Source organism: Nerophis ophidion, linkage group LG01, assembly GCF_033978795.1.
Source record: "Nerophis ophidion isolate RoL-2023_Sa linkage group LG01, RoL_Noph_v1.0, whole genome shotgun sequence".
Classification (NCBI taxonomy): domain Eukaryota; kingdom Metazoa; phylum Chordata; class Actinopteri; order Syngnathiformes; family Syngnathidae; genus Nerophis; species Nerophis ophidion.
This window is the reverse complement of record NC_084611.1, coordinates 84,244,116-84,261,104: the sequence shown is the minus strand read 5'-3', so window position 1 is coordinate 84,261,104 and position 16,989 is coordinate 84,244,116. Positions and strand designations below refer to the sequence as shown.

General features: G+C 38.0%; 1 protein-coding gene across 4 annotated transcripts in view; it reads right to left on the bottom strand.

Moving 5' to 3' along the window:
- Nucleotides 1-401: 401 nt before the first annotated feature.
- Nucleotides 402-16,989, bottom strand: part of LOC133560844 (cdc42-interacting protein 4 homolog) — a 37,842-nt gene continuing 21,254 nt past the window's right edge. For 2 of the 4 annotated variants that reach the window (XM_061913833.1, XM_061913847.1), the window contains 9 exons: nucleotides 16,016-16,144; nucleotides 15,799-15,945; nucleotides 13,762-13,923; nucleotides 10,189-10,212; nucleotides 8,295-8,404; nucleotides 4,922-5,054; nucleotides 2,724-2,785; nucleotides 2,152-2,258; nucleotides 402-861 (listed from right to left, as the gene is read on the bottom strand). In XM_061913833.1, the coding sequence (XP_061769817.1) occupies nucleotides 716-861; nucleotides 2,152-2,258; nucleotides 2,724-2,785; nucleotides 4,922-5,054; nucleotides 8,295-8,404; nucleotides 10,189-10,212; nucleotides 13,762-13,923; nucleotides 15,799-15,945; nucleotides 16,016-16,144 (1,020 nt within the window). In that variant the 3' untranslated portion in view covers nucleotides 402-715. The other 2 variants (XM_061913840.1, XM_061913856.1) reach the window with 2 other exon arrangements.

The window sequence follows — 16,989 nt, the reverse complement described above, 5'->3', positions numbered from 1 at the left end:
TTACAAAGTTTTTAAATATGCCATTCATTGAAGGTGCGGCTTATAACACGGGGCGGCTTATAGCGCGGAAAATACGGTACTACATACGAACAGCGTAGTCGGGACGCAGCAGACCCGCCCCGGCTACATATATACATAAATATATATATGTATATATACACATATAAACACATATATATACACAAATATAAACACATACATACACACACATACATATACACATGTATGTATGTGTGGGAAAAATAACAAGACTACATCATCTCTACAGAACTGTTTCATGAGGGGCGCTCAGGCCCGACTGGCTTGAGGAAGCGAAGAGGAATAACGCAAGAAGATGTCAGATCTGGTTGGACAGGTGGTGAGGGAAAAGGGAAAAAAGGTAATAAAAAGGACAGGTCCTCTCACGTTTGACATTTAATGTACAATAGGCGTCATGTGGGTGGAGCAGGTAGCAAGTATACAGGTAGCAGACGAGATCCAGTGTCAGTCAGGCTGCAGCTAACCAGACTGTGACCTTTCAACAACAGCCAACACAACATTTTACGGAGTGAGTGTGTATGTATGGGGGGGGGGGCGTGGTTTCGTTAAATGTCCAATCAGGATGTGGGGGGGCGTGTCTTCAGTAGGTTGTTAAATATAAAAAAAAAAAGTCACTAACTGTGCCGATCAACACTTTTATACATTCAGGAGTTAAAAATAAAAGAGCGAACCTCCGTTAGGAGGAGCGCTTGACGTACGAGGATGGGATGAAGCCTTCCTCGCCGCTGGACCGGGTGACCCTCATCCAACCGTCCCCTTTGTCCTCCTCCATGACGCTCAGCAGCTCGCCCTCCGTGATGGAGATGGTGCCCTCGCTGTTGCCTGCGTGGAGATGGAAGAATAACGACGGAATAAGAAAGGAGGACGATGAAGGAAGAAAGACAACGGAAATAAGGAAAAGAAGAAGAAGAAGAAGGAAGAAGAATAAAATAAGAGGAGGAAGGAGAAAGTACAAAGAACAAGGAAGAAGGAAGGAAGAAGTTATGCACAAAGAAAGAAGGATGAATAAAATAGAGAAGAAGAAAAAGAGGAAGATAAGAGAGAGTACAACAAAAAAGGAAGATGGAAGATAGAAGAATGAAGGATGTATAATAATAATAATAATAATATTGATAATTACAAGAAGCAGAAAGAAGGAGAAGAAGGAAGAATGAAGAAGAAAAAGGCAGAATAAAATCAGAGGAAGGAGAAAGTACAAAGAAGGAAGGAATAAGTATGTACAAAAGAGGAAAAAGAAAGGAGGATGAACAAAATAGAGAGGAAAAAAGAAGAGGAAGATGGAGAGAGTACAACAAAAAAAAAGAAGAAGAAGGAAGATGGAAGGAAGAATGAAGGATGTATAATAATAATAATGATAAATACAAGAAGCAGAAAGATGAAAGAGAAGGAGAAGAAGAAGGAAGAATGAAGAAGAAGGCAGAATAAAATCAGAGGAGGAAGGAGAAAGTACAAAGAAGAAGGAAGAAGGAATTAAGAAGTATGTACAAAGGAAGAAAAAGAAAGAAGCAGAATGAACAGAATAGAGAGGAAAAAAGAAGAGGAAGATGGAGAGAGTACAACAAAAAAGGAAGACGGAAGGAAGAATGAAGGATGTATAATAATAATAATGATAACAAAAAGAAGTAGATAAAAGAAAAAACAGAAGACAAAGTAAAAAAGGACAAGAAGAAGCAGAAGAAGATCATGTTAAAGAAGAAGAAGAAGGAAGAATGAAGGCTGTATAGTAATAACAATAATGATAAGAAGAAGTAGATACAAGAAAAATAAAAGAGGGAAGAAAAAGAAGAGAAAGTAAAAAAGGACAAGAAGATCATGTTAAAGAAGAAGTAGGAAGAAGAAGGAATAATAAAATGAGGAAGAAGAAAATACAAAGAAGAAGGAAAAAGAAAGAAGAAGAAGGAAGAATACAATAAGAGGAAGGAGAAAGTATAAAGAAGAAGGAAGAAATAATGAACAAAAAGAAAAAAAAAGACAAAGAAGACTGACTGGAGGTGAAAGGAGGCTTTCAAAATAAAAGCCTGCCGAATTAATCCCTATTCTGCATCTGAGTGCTATCTTTTGACCAAGAGTAAAAAGAGTAAAAGAGTGCTGCGGCGTGATTAAAAAGTCGACCTTCAAAGGTGTACAAGGCTGTGCATTGGCCCACGGGGTTCTCCACCTCGTCGAAGTCGTCGTCAAACTCCGTGTAGATGTTCTGGCTGTTCTGGTTGTTCTCCACCCTGTGGGAAGTCCACCCGAGACAATTTCATTAAAAAACATCTCGTGGTTGTGTTGGCAATAAGGAAGGTAGCATCAGCAGTAGCATATAGCTTAGCAAAAACATGCAAAATGAAGGTCAAGTTGCTGGCTTTGACGCTCAGGTAAGGCAATACGTCATTTTTTTATACGAGGTCTTCATTTTAAAATGACACATTACGAACTAACGATTCTTAATCTACAAAGTGACACCACAAGATGTTAGAATATTTGTGATCGGGCAAGGCTAGGAACATACCTAATACCTGGCCAGTTCTTTAGGTACACCTACTCTATCAAAAAGGGCTCAGTTAGCATTTTTGGGTCAAAACAAAACCTTAAAAATGATGCACAAGAACGACGTTAAATATGCACGTGTGTCATGTGAGAGGGTGTACCTAATGAAGTGTCCTGAAAGTGACAAGAAGGCGAGAATGTTTTCTTCTTACGTGAGCGACGTGTTGTTGTTGTTGATGCACTCGTCTCCTCCCACCGCCTCCGAGAGCCACGTCTGCGAGTGAAGGAGCCACCGTGAGGGAGAGGAAGGAGACAGAGGAGGAACAAGATAAAGAAGGAAAAAGTGGACGGAGGAAGAAGAAGGAATAAAAAGAAGACGAAAAAGAAGGGAGAAAAAGAAAGAAGGAAGAACGTAGACGGAATAAGAAAGGAGAAAGATGAAGGAAGACAGACGGAAAGAGAAGGAGAAGAAAATGAAGAAGAAGAAGACATAAGATGGATAAGAAGAAAAAGAAAGAAGGAAGAAAAAAAAGGAATATTGAAATAAGAGGAGGAAGGAGGAAGTACAAAGAAGAAGGAAGACGATGGAAGAAGGAAGAAGAAAAAGAAGAAGATTAAGAAGGAATAATGATAGAAATAATAAGAAGATGATGTTAAAGAAGAAGTAGGAAGAAGGAATAATAAAATAAGGAGGAAGGAGTAAGTACAGAGAAGAAGGAAGACGATGGAAGAAGGCAGGAAGAATGAAGAAGAAGGAAAAATGAGATAGATAAGAAAAAGAAGAAGATAATGTGAAAGAAGAAAACGGGAGAATGAGATACATAAGAAGAAGATGAAGAAGTAGAAAGAAGGAAGAAGAAGAAGGAATAAAATAAGAGGAGGAAGGACTAAGTACAAAGAAGAAGGAAAAATCAGATGAATAATTATAAGAAGAAAATGGTGTTAAAGAAGAAGAAAAATAAGTAAAAATTAGATAAATTATAATAAGAAGATGATGTTAAAGAAGAAGAAGTAGGAAGAAGGAATAATAAAATAAGGAGGAAGTACAAAGAAGAAGGAAGACGATGGAAGAAGGAAGAATGAAGAAGAAGGAAAAATAAGATAGATAAGAAAAAGAAGAAGATAATGTTAAAGAAGAAAACGGGAAAAAGAGATACATAAGAAGAAGAAGATGATGTTAAAGAAGAAGCTGAAGAAGTAGAAAGAAGGAAGAAGAAGAAGGAATAAAATAAGAGGAGGTCCAAAGAAGAAGGAAAAAAGAAAAAGAAGAAGAAGAAGGAAAAATCAGATGAATAATTATAAGAAAATGGTGTTAAAGAAGGAAAAATTAGATAAATTATAATAATAAGATGTTAAAGAAGAAGAGGAAGAAGTGGTAAGAAGGAATAATAAAATAAGAAAAAGAAGGAGTAAGTACAAAGAAGAAGGAAAAAGATGGAAGAAGGAATAAATAAGGAATAATGAAGAAGGAAGAAGAAAAGAAAGAAGAAGGAAGAATGAGAGATACTGCAAGAAGTAGAAAGAAGGAAGTTGAAGAAGGAAGAATAAAATAAGAAGATGGAGTAAGTACAAAAAAGAAGGAATAAGATGGAAGAAAGAAAGAAGGAATAACAAAGAAAAAGGAATAAAAAGAAGAATAAGGGAGGAAAAAGAAGAAGAAAGAAAGGAACAATGAAGACGGCATAAGAAAGGAGAAAGATGAAGGAAGACGAAGGAAAGAAGGAAAAGAGAAGAAAAAGAATAAGCAAGATGGAAGAAAAAAGGAACGAAAAAGAAAAAGAAGAAAGAATGAGATATATAAGAAGAAAAAGTAGAAAGAAGGAAAAAGAATGAACAATAAAATAAGAGGAAGAAAGAGTAAGTACAAGAAGGAAGAAGAAAAGAAGGAATAATGAAGAAAAATAAGAAGCATGCATAAAGGAGGAAAAGGAAGAAGAAGAAGGAGGATGAAGTCTAAAACTGAACAAAAAAAAATTAAGAATAAAAAGAGGAAGAAGGACACAAGTACAACGAAAAAGGAAGAAAGAAGAACGTATAATAATAATAATAATAATGATAGTAAGAAGAAGAAGTAGAAAGAAGAAAAATAAAATGGTGAAGAAAAAGAAGAAGACGTAGTTAAATAAAAGGACGACCAAGAATGAAGAATAAAAAGGAGGAGGAGGAGGAAGTACAAAGAAAAAACGAGGACCATAAAGAAGAAGAAGAAAGAAAAAGGAGCAAAAAGATGGAAGAAAGAAGAAGAGCGTAGAAGGAAAAAATTAGGAAAGAATAAGAAAATGGAAAGAGGAAAGGGAGAACAATAAGGGGGAAAAAGGAAAAAGAAACTGGAAGAACAAATAAGACGGAAGTATAAAAAAAAGGAGGCGGAAGAAACACAAAACAGAGAAGAAGAAGAGTGAGAGTGTACTTCATATTTAGTAAGTTCTCCCTTCAGATGGCCGATGCTGAGAGTTGTTTCTGTCATCTGAGGCTCCAGAGTGGACGGGTTCCCCATTTCAGGATTGTGCTCGTACACACCCTTCATCTTCTCCAGGGCCTCACTGAACACACACACACACACACACACACACACACACACACACACACACACACACACACACACACACACACACACACACACACACACACACATACACGCACACACACGCACACACACACACACACACACACACACACATACACGCACACACACGCACACACACACACACACAATAAAGCGAACACATGATAAGGGGACTGCAGTTCCAAAGTGGTGCAGTAGATGGCAGTGTTACTCTGCTTCTTCACACACGTCTGACTCATGTTTACACACAAATACATATTGTTGTGTGTAAGTATAGATGTTGTGTTACATACTGTTGTGTGTAAGTATAGATGTTGTGTTACATATTGTTGTGTGTAAGTATAGATGTTGTGTTACATATTGTTGTGTGTAAGTATAGATGTTGTATTACATATTGTTGTGTGTAAGTAGAGATGTTGTGTTACATATTGTTGTAAGTATAGATGTTGTGTTACATATTGTGTGTAAGTAGAGATGTTGTGTTACATATTGTTGTGTGTAAGTATAGATGTTGTGTTACATATTGTTGTGTGTAAGTATAGATGTTGTGTTGCATATTGTTGTGTGTAAGTATAGATGTGTTACATATTGTTGTGTGTAAGTATAGATGTTTTACATATTGTTGTGTGTAAGTATAGATGTTGTGTTACAGATTGTTGTGTGTAAGTATAGATGTTGTGTTACATATTGTTGTGTGTAAGTATAGATGTTGTGTTACAGATTATGTGTAAGTATAGATGTTGTGTTACATATTGTTGTGTGTAAGTATAGATGTTGTGTTTCATATTGTTGTGTGTAAGTATAGATGCTTTGTTACAGATTGTTGTGTGTAAAAATAGATGTTGTGTTACAGATTGTTGTGTGCAAATATAGATGTTGTGTTACAGATTGCTGTGTGTAAGTATAGATGCTGTGTTACAGATTGTTTTGTGTAAAAATAGATGTTGTGTTACAGATTGTTGTGTGTAAGTATAGATGTTGTGTTACATATTGTTGTGTGTAGGTATAGATGCTGTGTTACAATTGTTGTGTGTAAGTATAGATGTTGTGTTACATATTGTTGTGTGTAAGTATAGATGCTGTGTTACAGATTGTTGTGTGTAAAAAGAGATGTTGTGTTACAGATTGTTGTATGTATAGATGTTGTGTTAAAGATTGTTGTGTGTAAGTATAGATGTTGTGTTACAGATTGTTGTGTGTAAGTATAGATGTTGTGTTACATATTGTTGTGTGTAAGTATAGATGTTGTATTACATATTGTTGTGTGTAAGTAGAGATGTTGTGTTACATATTGTTGTAAGTATAGATGTTGTGTTACATATTGTGTGTAAGTAGAGATGTTGTGTTACATATTGTTGTGTGTAAGTATAGATGTTGTGTTACATATTGTTGTGTGTAAGTGTAGATGTTGTGTTACATATTGTTGTGTGTAAGTATAGATGTGTTACATATTGTTGTGTGTAAGTATAGATGTTTTACATATTGTTGTGTGTAAGTATAGATGTTGTGTTACAGATTGTTGTGTGTAAGTATAGATGTTGTGTTACATATTGTTGTGTGTAAGTATAGATGTTGTGTTACAGATTATGTGTAAGTATAGATGTTGTGTTACATATTGTTGTGTGTAAGTATAGATGTTGTGTTTCATATTGTTGTGTGTAAGTATAGATGCTTTGTTACAGATTGTTGTGTGTAAAAATAGATGTTGTGTTACAGATTGTTGTGTGCAAATATAGATGTTGTGTTACAGATTGCTGTGTGTAAGTATAGATGCTGTGTTACAGATTGTTTTGTGTAAAAATAGATGTTGTGTTACAGATTGTTGTGTGTAAGTATAGATGTTGTGTTACATATTGTTGTGTGTAGGTATAGATGCTGTGTTACAATTGTTGTGTGTAAGTATAGATGTTGTGTTACATATTGTTGTGTGTAAGTATAGATGCTGTGTTACAGATTGTTGTGTGTAAAAAGAGATGTTGTGTTACAGATTGTTGTATGTATAGATGTTGTGTTAAAGATTGTTGTGTGTAAGTATAGATGTTGTGTTACAGATTGTTGTGTGTAAGTATAGATGTTGTGTTACAGATTGTTGTGTGTAAGTATAGATGTTGTGTTACAGATTGTTGTGTGTAAGTATAGATGTTGTGTTATAGATTGTTGTGTGTAAGTATAGATGTGTTACATATTTTTGTAATTATAGATGCTGTGTTAGATTGTTGTGTGTAAAAATAGATATGTTACAGATTGTTGTGTGTAAGTATAGAGGCTGTGTTACAGATTGTTGTGTGTAAAAATAGTTGTGTTACAGATTGTTGTCTGTAAGTGTAGATGTTGTGTTACATATTGTTGTAAGTATAGATGCTGTGTTACAGATTGTTGTGTGTAAAAATAGATGTTGTGTTACAGATTGTTGTGTGTAAGTATAGATGTTGTTACAGATTGTTGTGTGTAAATATAGATGTGTTACATATTGTTGCCTGTAAGTATAGATGTTGTGTTATAGATTGTTGTGTGCAAGTATAGATGTTGTGTTACAGATTGTCGTGTGTAAGTATAGATGTTGTGTTACAGATAGTTGTATGCAAGTATAGATGTTGTGTTACAGATTGTCGTGTGTAAGTATAGATGTTGTGTTACAGATTGTTGTGTGTAAGTATAGATGTTGTGTTACAGATTGCCGTGTGTAAGTATAGATGCTGTGTTACAGATTGTTGTGTGTAAAAATAGATGTGTGCAAGTATAGATGTTGTGTTATAGATTGTTGTGTGTAAGTATAGAGGCTGTGTTACAGGTTGTTGTGTGTAAAAATAGATGTTGTGTTACAGATTGTTGTGTGTAAGTATAGATGTTGTGTTACATATTGTCGTGTGTAAGTATAGATGTTGTGTTACAGATTGTTGTGTGTAAGTATAGATGTTGTGTTACAGATTGTTGTGTGTAAGTATAGATGTTGTGTTACATATTGTTGTGTGTAAGTGTAGATGCTGTGTTACAGATTGTCGTGTGTAAATATGGATGTTGTGTTACATATTGTTGTGTGTAAGTATAGATGTTGTGTTACAGATTGTCGTGTGTAAGTATGGATGTTGTGTTACATATTGTTGTGTGTAAGTATGGATGTTGTGTTACATATTGTTGTGTGTAAATATGGATGTTGTGTTACATATTGTTGTGTGTAAATATGGATGTTGTGTTACATATTGTTGTGTGTGCTCACCTTTCCTCCTGCGCCCTGTTTAGTCTTTTGCTGATGTCATTAATCTTGGCCTGCAGCCTCTTTTTCCTCTGCTCTGGAGGAAGATGGGAGAAGTCCTCTGCAGCCGGCGGCTACACACACACACACACACACACACGCGCACACACACCCGGTCAAGTACACGACAAAGGTGTTGTGTAAGTGTGACAGCAGCAAGACGACAAGCAGGAAAAAAAGCCAAAAACCAACAACAACCACTGACATTTGTTCGGCCTTTTCTGTGACGTCACATTTTAAAAAATGGAGACAGGAAAGAAAGTTCACAACGTCCATCAATAATAAATTCCTCGTTTAAATTTAAAATAAATAACAAAATAATTCATATTAAAAATTATATTGATACAAATTTGTCATGGAAGTAATATAAAAAAATTCTTATTGAACAAATGAGTTAAAAATTAGGATATCCATCCATCCATTTTTTACTGCTTGTCCCTTTTGGGGTCGCGGGCGGTGCTGGAGCCAATCTCAGCTGCATTCGGGCGGAAGGCGGTGTACACCCTGGACAAGTCGCCACCTCATCACAGGGCCAACACAGATATAATTATTGATATTATTATTATTATTTACTCTATCATAAATAATACCAAAATGTAAAAAATAAACATTTTTGGAATACTTGTATAATATTTGCTGTGCTTCCCCACTTTTGTTGATTAAAACGTTTCTTCCAGTATATTTATTCTTTATTTAAAAAAAAACTAAATTGCGCATTTTTCCGTTTCTTTTTTTTCTAAAATTTGGAAACTATTTTTCATCATTTTATATTTCACATCTTTGGGCAGAACTACGCCGTAATAAAGTGCCCAATGGAGGGAACTGAAGCGTGTCGGGAACTTTACACACTTGAAAACAATTGGGAAAGAAACCTTTTGATGATCTTTAAAATTAAAAAAAAGTTTTTATAGAGGTTGCCCTCTAGTGGGTTCTTCAGACTACCCGGATTTCAGGGTATAACACTGTTTTATTGTCATTCAAATCTGCAAGGTTTTTCCTTTCCAGCAATGTCTTTTCTTCCCACAGCCACTCAGCAGCACCTCCAACTCCCACTACTCGTCTCCTACCGGCTGCTTCTAATAAAGGCGACGGGATTAGATAACAAGGCCCACCTGGGCCATCCACGCACCTGTCGCTGTCTTTGAGGCAGGTCCTGGTACACCACGTTCAGCAGCAGGCCCGCAGGCCACGCCCCCCTCCACAGTTTTATACATTTTGTTAGTTCAACACAAAGAATGTAACTTTACAATGAAATATATTTGTAAGCTAGAGCTCAACATTAAATATATATATATTTGTTAATAGATAAAGAGTGTTAAAAAAGAACAACAATTAGATAGTATTCAAAATGATTTTGTATTTTTTCCTACATTTACTACCACGGCCCACTTCATTAGGTACACCATCTAATAAGCTCTCTCTAATTTATAAACGGACAGTCAGAGTAATGAAACTCACTCTAAATGGCATTTTTATGACCATCTCATTATTGTTGGGGAACACCTGTCTAATATTTTTGACGAGGGAGCGTGGGAAGGGGTGCCTAATGAAGTGGCCGTTGGCGTGGTGACGTCACAGAAGAGGCGTGTTCCCGTAAACAAACATGACCACCAATGAGAAAAAAAAAAAAAGGGGGAAGCTGCGTCCTTCTCTCTGCTTGGTCATAAGTGAGAGGTCAGAGGTCAGCAAGACGGCCTCCGGTCACACCAGCGTTTGCGCAAACCTTTTTTTTTTTTTGTTTGTTTTGATTTCATCTTTTGTTCCGCAGCGTTCTGGTGTGAGCGGACCGCTGTGGGGGTGAAGGGGGGGGGAAGAAAAAAAACATCTGACACCTTCCTCAAAAAAATGCTAACGTTACCCTGTGTTTGTCAGCGTGCGACGTCTGGACACACACACACACACACACAAAGATCAGCATCCAGGTGGACAACAACAACACAACAAGAAGACTCTCCTAGAAATAAAATGATGGCGTCAAGACAATGCCTAAATCTTGAGTCCGTGCCTGCCTGGAAAAAATGCAACGGGCACGCATGTAAGGAGGACCGGGCAGGGTGACTGCGCCAGGTCTCACCTTCGTAGACCTGATAACTTCTAAGAGTGTGCACTTACACTTGCCGCTCGCTCGGGAAACTAGGGTTCGCACCCCGGGAAAAACGGTACGCAACGCAGAGGCGCCACCTGCAGACTGTGATATTTTTGGGGCACTGTTATGATGCCATAGCATAAGTGCAAAATATTAATCAGTGTGAGAGAAAAATTAGTCCGCTTGCACGCAAAATAGGTCTGTGCGCACATATAATGAGTCCAGAGAGTGTGTTTTTACACACAAGGATGTTAAAACCGTTTTGATGTCAAAGCGCAAGTGCAAAAAAATAACCAGCACAAGAGAAAAATGAGTGCGCTTGTACGCAAAATGAGTCCACAGAGTGTCTTTTACACACATGGATCTTGGCACTGTTTTGATGCCATTACGTAAGGGCAAAAAAATTCATCAGGTCGAGTGAAAAATGAGTACGCTCGCACCTAAAATGAGTCCACAGAGTGTGTTTTTTACACACAAGGATCTTGACACTGTTTTGATGCCATAGCCCAAGTGCGAAAAATTAATCAGTGCCAGAAAAAAATTAGTTCGAATGTAAGCAAAATAAGGCCGCTTGCACGCAAAATGAGTCCGCGCGCACCTAAAATGAGTCCACAGAGTGTCTTTTACACACATGGATCTTGGTATTGTTTTGATGCCATTACGTAAGTGCAAAAAAATTTCATCAGGTCGAGAGAAAAATGAGTACGCTCGCACCTAAAATAAGTCCACAGAGTGTGTTTTTTACACACAACGATCTTGACACTGTTTTGATGCCATAGCCCAAGTGCGAAAAATTAATCAGTGCCAGAAAAAAATGAGTCCGAATGTACGCAAAATAAGGCCGCTTGCACGCAAAATGAGTCCACGCGCACCTAAAATTAGTCCACAGAATGTTTTTTTACACGTGGATCTTGGTATTGTTTTGATGCCATTGCGTGAGTGCGAAAAAAATTCATCAGGTCGAGAGAAAAATGAGTACGCTCGCACCTAAAATGAGTCCACAGAGTGTTTTTTACACACATGGATCTTGGCACTGTTTTGATGCCATTGCGTAAGTGCAAAAAGAATGTCATCAGGTCGAGAGAAAAATGAGTACGCTCGCACCTAAAATGAGTCCATAGAGTGTGTTTTTTACACACAAGGATCTTGACACCGTTTTGATGCCATAGCCCAAGTGCGAAAAATTAAATTAGTGCCAGAAAAAAATGAGTCCGAATGTACGCAAAATAAGGCCGCTTGCACACAAAATGAGTCCGCGCGCTCCTAAAATGAGTCCAGAGTGTTTTTTTTACACACATGGATCTTGGTATTGTTTTGATTGCCATTACGTAAGTGCAAAAAAATGTCATCAGGTCGAGAGAAAAATGAGTACGCTCGCACCTAAAATAAGTCCACAGAGTGTGTTTTTTACACACAAGGATCTTGACACTGTTTTGATGCCATAGCCCAAGTGCGAAAAATTAATCAGTGCCAGAAAAAATTAGTCCGAATGTACGCAAAATAAGGCCGCTTGCACGCAAAATGAGTCCACGCGCACCTAAAATTAGTCCACAGAGTGTTTTTACACACATGGATCTTGGTATTGTTTTGATGCCATTCCGTAAGTGCAAAAAATTCATCAACGCAAGAAGAAAATTAGAACGTGCGCACGCAAAATTAGTGTTTTTTACACACAGAGATATTGATACTGTTCTGATGTCATAGCCCAAGTGCAAAAAATTCATGAGCGGGAGAGGAAAATTTGTCCGCGCGTGTGCAGAAAATTCATCAGATTGCACGCAAAATGATGATTAATTTTTTGCACCTCAAAACAGTGCCAACATCCTCGTGTGTAAAAAAAACACACTGTGGACTCATTTTGCATGCACACAGACTTAATTTACGTTCAAGCAGACTCATTTTCTTTCTTCTGGCGCTGATTAATTTTTTGCACTTACGCTGCGGCGTCAAATCAGCGCAAACAAGAATCTGAGTGGGTCTAAAATGAGTGTCAGAAAGGCCACGGGTTGTGTGGTTTCTCCACACGGGGATTTTGGCAGAGTTGTGATGCAATAACACAAGTCTGTACATGCGCAAACAGTCGGTGGCCGCACAAAATGAGTCTGCGCGCGCAGAGAGGTACGCATAGTGCGCCTTTTTGTCACAGTCGTGATGGATACGCAAAAACAGGTGACGCTAAGGAGCTGGTTGGTGAGGAAGACAAAGCTACGAGGAGTTCCGAGCAGGAAGACATCGTGTGTGTGTGTGTTCCGGCAATGCTTACTTAATGAGGACATTGCTCTGTTTACACACCTTTAGGGGACTTCTGACGGTATGGGGACATAAAAAAAGCTGTGTGTGTGTTCTGGCAATGCTTACTTAAACGGGACATTGCTCTGTTTACACACCTTTAGGGGACTTCTGACGGTATGGGGACATAAAAAAAGCTGTGTGTGTGTGTGTTCTGGCAATGCTTACTTAAACGGGACATTGCTCTGTTTACACACCTTTAGGGGACTTCTGACGGTATGGGGACATAAAAAAAAGCTGTGTGCGTGTGTGTGTTCTGGCAATGCTTACTTAATGGGGACATTGCTCTGTTTACACACCTTTAGGGGACTTCTGACGGTATGGGGACATAAAAAAAGCTGTGTGTGTGTTCTGGCAATGCTTACTTAAACGGGACATTGCTCTGTTTACACACCTTTAGGGGACTTCTGACGGTATGGGGACATAAAAAAAGCTGTGTGTGTGTGTGTTCTGGCAATGCTTACTTAAACGGGACATTGCTCTGTTTACACACCTTTAGGGGACTTCTGACGGTATGGGGACATAAAAAAAAGCTGTGTGCGTGTGTGTGTTCTGGCAATGCTTACTTAATGGGGACATTGCTCTGTTTACACACCTTTAGGGGACTTCTGACGGTATGGGGACATAAAAACAGCTGTGTGTGTGTGTTCTGGCAATGCTAACTTAATGGGGACATTGCTCTGTTTACACACCTTTAGGGGACTTCTGACGGTATGGGGACATAAAAAAAGCTGTGTGTGTGTGTGTGTGAGAGAGACAACAAAAAAGCGAGTCTGTGCAGGAATTAGACGCCACCCCCAGGGTGAGGAGGGGGGCAGTGGAAAAGGACGGTGTAGGAATGTGTTCTTGACTTTTATGTGAGTGTTGACTTGACAACATTCTTTCTTATTTGTGCGAGCGTGCGCGGCGGTCCGGCGCGGGTCGTCACGGCAACCGCGCTACAGCGGTCATAGGCGGGCGGGTTGACGGCGCGAGTTGACACCTGGGTCCGGCTCGTCTTGATTTGTGTTGTTTTTTTCCATCCCCCACCCCCCCCACCCAAGTGTAAAAGTTCACCTTTTGTTTCCAGTTGAAGGGCCAGAGCTTGGCGCGGACTCTGGGCGGGTTGAGGCTGGAGTCGGACCCAGCTGGCTTGATTCCCAGCGTGTAGTCCTCAAACTCTACGTCCCCCGGGCGCTCGAAGCCAGACTTATGCTGCTCGATGAACAGCAGCGAGTCCTGCGGCGGGAAGACCACGGCGACACAAAGAACACGTCTGAGAAGTCATTCATGACACATACTTTACACATACTGGGGCTGTCAAACCAATGAAATATTTGGTTCATATTTAACTCAAAATTAATCACCTTTTAATCACGGTAAAATATGATTTTGGGTAATAAATAAGTGCACATGTCAGAATAATTGTATCTGAGTTATCACAAAAATGTGTGTTACATTGAGTTCAGCTCGCCCGGCAAGAGGACAAAAGCTGTTTTTGGACCTACCAAGACGAAGGCTTGTAAAACTCCACTGTGTAGGATGGGAAGCAACATGAAGGTGTTCAGTTTCTTTCATATATATTGTGTTGACCCTAGCTCTACAAAGTGAAGAGGAAGCAGGACCTGACTCCCCACCAGGGACCTCTTCTTTGAACTGTTTTAAGACCTTTTCTTTGAACTGTTGTAATCGAAGGCGATGGCTGTTTACGACCCCCGTGCCTTAGAAATAGCTGTTGCCATGTAATCAGGGAAAGTCCAAATAAAAGAGGAGGCGTACAATCTTTCGCCAAAGCGTGGTGAGACTGTACAAAAAGTACAGTCCAGACGTCTCTCCTCATTTGAGCCAAATTGAATTCTGTCTCTGTTTAATTCCTTGCTTCTTGTCTTGTTTAATAGATGTCATCAGTGTCTGAACCTGACAGTACACAAGACAGATATTTTTTTATTACCATGGCTGGACAATTAACTTGCTTCCATGAAAGGTTTTTAAACAGTTTGTTTTTTAATCAGCTCAACAAAAAATACTGTATTTATTTATTGTTGTTAAAAGCGTGTTTGTGTCAATAATGTATAATAAACATTTGCTTAAACAAATTCTCCAGTCATGGTTTTAGAAACTTGAAAATTATCTGTTGATGGTACACTTATAATTGATTCCAAATTGTATCTATCTACAATTATTTACCATTCATTTTGTGTTAACTATGAACAAAATGCGATTAATTGTGATGATATAATATATACATACATACGAATGTATGTATATATATATATATATATATATATATATATATATATATATATATATATATATATATATATGTATATCTATATATATATGTATGTATAAATATATGTATATCTATATATATATATGTATATCTATATATATATGTATGTATGTATATATATATATTTATATATATACCTATATATACATATATATATATTATATTACAACTGTATTTGATTACAATATAATTTAGTTTTTAATTTAAATATTTTTTTTTAATATACAATATGAAGAGTACATTTTTTTTTCAAGAGGTAATTGAATTTAATCAATAATTTAATGTTTTTTATTAATTCTATTTCCAGTTTTCTTTTTAATCAAACCAAAAATAGATAGATAGATATTACTTTATTAATTCCTTCAGGAAAGTTCCCTCAGGAAAATTCAAATATATGTTATTAAAATATAGATTACTATTATTAATATAAAAAAAATATATATATATTGTAATGTCCAAAGATTCGTAAAACAATTGATAAAAATTCCAATATGTAGATTTTTATAATGATATTCTAATAATACACAAGTGTCTTTACTATATTTTATTTATATTAATCCGACTTATATGAATCCCACTTTATTTTATTTGCATTTATCTTTCAATAATATATTTTTGTTTTTGTTTTGATGGAATAACAATGTAATTGATCCGCTAAGGGAATGATGGAAAAGATTAGACTGGACTTTTCAGTTAAAAAGTGTAGATTTGTGTTGCAAAAGTATTTGGACAGCAACGGTTATGCATCATGTGACCCTCCTGTCCCTCTTTAACTCCAAAATGCTCGTTCATTTTGTTCTTCGCTGCCCTGTGCGACTCGCCTGCTTCTCGTCAATCTTCGCTCCAGCGGCGGAGATCCCGTCCAAACATTTGGCGATGATGGGCTGCACCTTCCTCTCGATGTCGGAGAACTGGCAGTAACCGTCGGCGAGGCGCCGGATCCTCCGCTCGTCCATGTCCTGCAGCTTCTGCTGGGCACACGCACGTGAGGACAAATCTTGTGTCGCCAAGTGATGCCTACCCACAATTATGTCTCACGTTGAAGATCTGCAGTATTTCCACGAAGTAGTACGACTTTTGGTCCTTGTTGTAATTCTGCAGCAGGGCGGCGTAGTCGTTCCTGCACTCCTCCGCCATGTGCGTACGGGCGTGCAAATGCTGCTTGGCCTTTTTTAGCGTACGTCATGTGGAAGAAAAGAGAGAGAGCGCAGAATAACACATCACAACACATCATACACGTATAACACACATATACATACGTACATATATGTATGTGTGGGAAAAAAAATCACAAGACTACTTCATCTCTACAGAACTGTTTCATGAGGGGTTCCCTCAATCATCAGGAGATTTTAATGGAAGCATTCACATACAATGGTTTATATAGGGCACAGAGTGGGTGGGTACAGGCAGGCGTAGGGACGTGGTGATTGGCTCATGTGTTACCTAGGAGGTGTTTCCATCTGTGGCGGCATGTTGAAATGATTTCACTGCGCTTGTTGAGGGATGACAGGTCTGGATGATATATAATAAACAGTTTCCCTTTTAAGCATAGGTTGCATCTTTTATTACCACTGTTGTAAGGTGTGCTGGATGCAAGAATTTGCCATGTTATTGAATATTCAACATTATTGTCTTTGAGGTTCCAAATGTGCTTGCTGAGTTCTGTAGAATTCCGCAAGGTCTGGTTTCTAAAGGAGGCCTTGTGATTATTCCATCTGTAAAACATTGTATGTGAATGCTTCCATTAAAATCTCTTGATGATTGAGGGAACCCCTCATGAAACAGTTCTGTTAGTCTTGTGATTTTTTTCCCACACACACATTTGTGCACCTCTGGGTTTGTTTTAGTTTCCATGGGGATTAATTGGGTTCACCTGCCTCTGGTTAGTTGTCGGCACGCTCAGCTACTGTCAACCACTAATCAGAGAGCTCTTAATTCACCTTGCTTGCCACGCTCAGTGGGGCTTCATTGTTTGCTTCTTGCTACCGCTGTGTGAGTATTCCTTGTCT